Raw genomic sequence first — 6,000 nt, 5'->3', positions numbered from 1 at the left:
CATCCCCCCAAGCAATCCCCCATTCCCCCCCAGGGTTGCTGCTGCTGCTGACCGAACTTCCTCTAACGCTCCGCGAGATAGTCTAGGAACGGTTGCCACCGCCTGTAGAACCCCTGCGCAGACCCTCTCAAGGCAAACTTAATCCTCTCCAGCTTTATGAACCCAGCCATGTCGTTTATCCAGGCCTCCAGGCTAGGGGACTTCGCTCCTTCCACATTAGCAAGATCCTTCGCCGGGCTACTAGGCCCAGCGAATAGACGCAAAAGGCCAGAATGCCGGCCTCTTTCGCCTCCTGCACTCCCGGCTCGTCCACTACTCCAAATATTGCTAGCCCCCAGCCTGGCTTGACCCGGACTTTCACCACCTGAGATATTGCTCCCGCCACTCCTCTCCAGAACCCCTCCAGTGCCGGGCATGACCAAAACATATGGACATGGTTCGCCGGACTCCCTGAACACCTTCCACATCTGTCCTCTACCCCAAAGAACCTACTCAACCTCGCCCCCGTCAAGTGCGCTCTGTGAACCACCTTAAATTGTATCAGGCTGAGCCTGGCACAGGAGTAGGAGGAATTAACCCTACCCAGGGCATCAGCCCACAAACCTTCCTCGATCTCCTCCCCTAGCTCCTCCTCCCATTTACCCTTCAACTCTTCTGCTAGCGCTTCCCCCTCTTCTTTCATCTCTTGGTGTATTGCCGAAACCTTGCCCTCCCCGACCCATACACCCGAGATCACCCTGTCTTGAATTTCTTGTGCCGGGAGCAATGGGAATTCCCTGACCTGTCACCTCACAAAAGCCCTCACCTGCATATATCTAAATGCATTTCCCGGGGGTAACTCAAACTTCTCCTCCAGTGCCCCTAGGGTCGCAAATGTCCCGTCAATGAACAGGTCTCCCATTCTTCTAATCCCCGCCCGATGCCAGCCCTGGAACCCCCCCGTCCATCTTCCCCGGGACAAACCGGTGGTTACCCCTGATCGGGGACCACACCGAGGCTCCCACTGCACCCCTGTGCCGTCTCCACTGGCCCCAGATCCTTAACGTTGCTGCCAACACCGGGCTCGTGGGTCATTTTTATAAATGACTTGGAGGAGGGTGTAGAAGGATGGGTGAGTAAGTTTGCAGATGACACTAAAGTCGGTGGAGTTGTGGACAGTGCGGAAGGATGTTACAAGTTACAGAGGGACATAGATAAGCTGCAGCGCTGGGCTGAGAGGTGGCAAATGGAGTTTAATGCAGAAAAGTGTGAGGTGATTCATTTTGGAAGGAATAACAGGAAGACAGAGTACTGGGCTAATGGTAAGATTCATGGCAGTGTGGATGAGCAGAGAGATCTCGGTGTCCATGTACATAGATCCCTGAAAGTCGCCACCCAGGTTGAGAGGGTTGTTAAGAAGGCGTACGGTGTGTTAGCTTTTATTGGTAGAGGGATTGAGTTTCGGAGCCATGAGGTCATGTTGCAGCTGTACAAAACTGGTGCGGCCGCATTTGGAGTATTGCGTGCAATTCTGGTCGCCGCATTATAGGAAGGATGTGGAAGCATTGGAAAGGGTGCAGAGGAGATTTACCAGAATGTTGCCTGGTATGGAGGGAAGATCTTATGAGGCAAGGCTGAGGGACTTGAGGCTGTTTTCGTTAGAGAGAAGAAGGTTAAGAGGTGACTTAATTGAGGCATACAAGATGATCCAGAGGATTGGATAAGAGTGGACAGTGAGAGCCTTTTTCCTCGGATGGTGATGTCTAGCACAAGGGGACATAGCTTTAAATTGAGGGGAGATAGATGTAGGACAGATGTCAGAGGTAGGTTCTTTACTCAGAGAGTAGTAAGGGCGTGGAATGCCCTGCCTGCAACAGTAGTGGACTCGCCAACATTAAGCACATTCAAATGGTCATTGGATAGACATATGGACGATAAGGGAATAGTGTAGATGGACTTTCGAGTGGTTTCACAGGTCAGCGCAACATCGAGGGCCGAAGGGCCGGTACTGCGCTGTAATGTTCTAGAAAAAGGCATGATATAAGGAGCAGGTGCCAGGGCCATGGTGACGTGTGAATGAAGGGGCGTGGCCACGGTGACGTATGAATGGGTGGGGCCATGGTGAGGCGCGCAGGAAGGGGCGGGGCTATAGTGACGTTAGAAACGCTGATATCGCCATAGCAACCGCGACTTCAACATGGTGAAGTTCAGGGAGGTAAAGGGCGGGAGCTTTGGGCCTTGTAACCGCGGTAATTCTTGCGGATGGAACTCGAGCGGCTCCGGTAACGAGGGGAGAGGCCCGCTCGCCCGTCTCCGTTCGGATTCACTCCGTTTACCCAAACCCGCAGCTTCACCGACAGCGGGGGGGACGGCCGCGGCCCGGGCCCGCCCGCCGCCCAGCATCTCCCGCCCACCGCGCACCCCTATTGGCCGATCCGCCTGTCAGTTCCGACATCCACGCCCTCCGGCTGGTCCGATTGGCTCAACAGTGTGACTGACAGGACGGGCAGCCAGCACATTGGGCTCGGCGGGACTGGAGGCGTGCCCAAGGTCTGCCGGCGCTGGGCCGCCGATAGCTGGAGCAGCCCAGACAGACACCCAGAGAGAGAGTCACCCAGACAGACACCCAGAGAGAGAGTCACCCAGACAGACACCCAGAGAGAGAGTCACCCAGACAGACACCCAGAGAGAGAGTCACCCAGACAGACACCCAGAGAGACAGTCACCCAGACAGACACTTGGACAGAGAGTCACCCAGACAGACACTGACACCCAGAGACAGAGTCACCCAGAGACAGAGTCACCCAGACAGACACCCAGAGAGAGAGTCACCCAGACAGACACTCGGACAGAGAGTCACCCAGACAGACACTGACACCCAGACAGACACCCAGACACAGAGTCACCCAGACAGACACTGACACCCAGAGAGACAGTCACCCAGACAGACACCCAGAGAGAGAGAGTCACCCAGACAGACACCCAGAGAGAGAGTCACCCAGACAGACACCCAGAGAGAGAGTCACCCAGACAGACACCCAGAGAGACAGTCACCCAGACAGACACTTGGACAGAGAGTCACCCAGACAGACACTGACACCCAGAGACAGAGTCACCCAGAGACAGAGTCACCCAGACAGACACCCAGAGAGAGAGTCACCCAGACAGACACTCGGACAGAGAGTCACCCAGACAGACACTGACACCCAGACAGACACCCAGACACAGAGTCACCCAGACAGACACTGACACCCAGAGAGAGAGTCACCCAGACAGACACTCGGACAGAGAGTCACCCAGACAGACACTCGGACAGAGAGTCACCCAGACAGACACTGACACCCAGAGAGAGAGTCACCCAGACAGACACTCGGACAGAGAGTCACCCAGACAGACACTGACACCCAGACACAGAGTCACCCAGACAGACACTGACACCCAGAGAGAGAGTCACCCAGACAGACACTCGGACAGAGAGTCACCCAGACAGACACTGACATCCAGACACAGAGTCACCCAGACAGACACTGACACCCAGAGAGAGAGTCACCCAGACAGACACTCGGACAGAGAGTCACCCAGACCGACACTGACACCCAGACAGACACCGACACCCAGAGAGAGAGTCACCCAGACAGACACTCGGACAGAGAGTCACCCACACGGACACTGACACCCAGACAGAGAGTCACCCAGACAGACACCCAGATAGACAGTCACCCAGACAGACACTGACACCCAGATAGTCACCCAGACAGACACTGACACCCAGACACAGAGTCACCCGGACTGACACCCAGACAGACACCCAGATAGAGAGTCACCCAGACAGACACTGACACCCAGACAGAGAGTCACCCAGACAAGACACTGAGACCGAGACACAGAGTCACCCAGACAGACACCGACACCCAGAGAGAGAGTCACCCAGACAGACACTCGGACAGAGAGTCACCCAGACAGACACTGACACCCAGACAGAGATCACCCAGACAGACACTGACACCCAGACACAGAGTCACCCAGACATACACTGACACCCAGACACAGAGTCACCCAGACAGACACCCAGATAGAGAGTCACCCAGACAGACACTGACACCCAGACACAGAGTCACCCAGACAAACACCCAGATAGCGAGTCACCCAGACAGACACTGACACCCAGATAGTCACCCAGACAGACACTGACACCCAGACACAGAGTCACCCAGACAGACACTGACACCCAGACACAGAGTCACCCAGACAGACACCGACACTCAGACAGAGAGTCACCCAGACAGACACCCAGATAGAGAGTCAGACAGACAGACACTGACACCCAGACACACAGAGTCACTCAGACAGACACCCAGATAGAGAGTCACCCAGACAGACACCGACACCCAGACAGAGAGTCAACCAGACAGACACCCAGACACAGAGAGTCACTCAGACAGACACCCAGTCAGACAGAGTCACCCAGACAGACACCGACACAGAGAGTCACCCAGATAGAGAGTCAGCTAGACAGACACTGACACCCAGACACAAAGTCACCCAGACAGACACTGACACCCAGACAGAGAGTCACCCAGACAGAAAGTCACCCAGACAGAGAGTCACCCAGACAGAGAGTCACCCAGACAGACACCCAGTCAGAGAGTCACCCAGACACAGAGTCACCCAGGCAGACACCCAGATAGAGAGTCAGACAGACAGACACTGACACCCAGACAGAAAGTCACCCAGACAGACACCGACACCCAGACAGACACCCAGTCAGAGAGTCAGCCAGCCACAGAGTGACCCAGACAGATAGCGACACCCAGACGCAGAGAGTCACCCAGCCCCCCAGAGACAGATAAATCCCATTCCCTGTGTGGACTGGTGGAAAATGGGAGCAGGAGGAGGCCATTCGGCTCTTTGTATCTGCTCCACCATTCATCAATACAATCCTAACTGACTCAATCTCTCTTCATACCTCAGTCCTGCCATCCCGGGAATCAAGACAGGGTCAGCAGGGAGACCCTGACTCTAACTGGCTGAGAGCGAGGTTACACAAGAGGTTGCCTGAGTCTCACCCTCCAGCCCAGCTCAGAGACGAACTGCAATCCTTCCCCCACTAGTGCAGGAAAAATCCAGATAACTCAGCATGTTTCTCTATTACCGAGAGTAATCTCCCAATGTTTACATCTCATTAATTACACAGCTTTAGTATTTGAATACCTTTAAATCTGGAAATGTAACTCTGGTTGTTTATGCACAATGGAAACATGCACTTGGAACAAACTCAATGGTTTTAATATATATTTATTACACCTTTGCTGAAGGCAGAAAATTAAATTGCCATTTTTAGGCCACCTGATCATATCTCAAAGCTCTTCCCATATACTACAATAACTCCTACTGTTATAGTGGATTTGAAAACCCTACGCTGGATTTGATAAGTGCGGCACCCTGATGATATGATCAATGAAATGAAATGTGTACAGTACTTCCTGCCATGAAGTTTTGAGTGAAATAAACTGACCTTAAAGAAATGGCCAAAAGCTCATGAAGTTCCAATGGTGATTGCTCTAAGAGCGATGTGGAGGGGGGTGGGAAGTGAAGCGTTGCCAGGAATTAAGCCAGAATGGTTAATTCATAAAGCACAGAGAATGGCGAAGCCTCAACAAAGAGGTACTGTTCAGGTCAACACGGCCAAAAGCGTTTGAAGGTTGACACTGCCTAGTGCAGCGGTTTAGACATTAACCTTTCACCTTTGTATACTTGGCTTTAAACCAATCTGAAGTGATCGGTCTTCTCTGTCTCAATCAATACAATCGTTGATCCAAACTTTTGATTCTTGTTCATTCTCCCTCCCAATAGCAACTGTCGAGTACGCAACACACCCACTTAAAGCAAGGTGAGTGTTATTATACAAAGATAGTTTTTAATAATAAATAGGCTTGATCAATACTTACTGATTTTAAATGATAGTTTTAATAAGAGCCTAATTTGCAACAAATGTTCCAGTGGATTCTCAGTTTGTAAATC

General features: G+C 52.6%; 1 protein-coding gene across 2 annotated transcripts in view; it reads left to right on the top strand.

Moving 5' to 3' along the window:
• Window positions 1-2,134: 2,134 nt before the first annotated feature.
• cfap184 (cilia and flagella associated protein 184) overlaps window positions 2,135-6,000 on the top strand; it is a 53,673-nt gene continuing 49,807 nt past the window's right edge. For both annotated transcript variants that reach the window (XM_072492482.1, XM_072492481.1), the window contains exons 1-2: window positions 2,135-2,194; window positions 5,833-5,869. In XM_072492482.1, the coding sequence (XP_072348583.1) occupies window positions 2,177-2,194; window positions 5,833-5,869 (55 nt within the window). In that variant the 5' untranslated portion in view covers window positions 2,135-2,176. The remainder of the gene's footprint in view (window positions 2,195-5,832; window positions 5,870-6,000) is intronic.

The sequence above is a fragment of the Scyliorhinus torazame genome, chromosome 29, assembly GCF_047496885.1.
Source record: "Scyliorhinus torazame isolate Kashiwa2021f chromosome 29, sScyTor2.1, whole genome shotgun sequence".
NCBI classification, from domain to species: Eukaryota; Metazoa; Chordata; class Chondrichthyes; order Carcharhiniformes; family Scyliorhinidae; genus Scyliorhinus; species Scyliorhinus torazame.
This window is presented reverse-complemented; position numbering and strand designations above follow the sequence as displayed.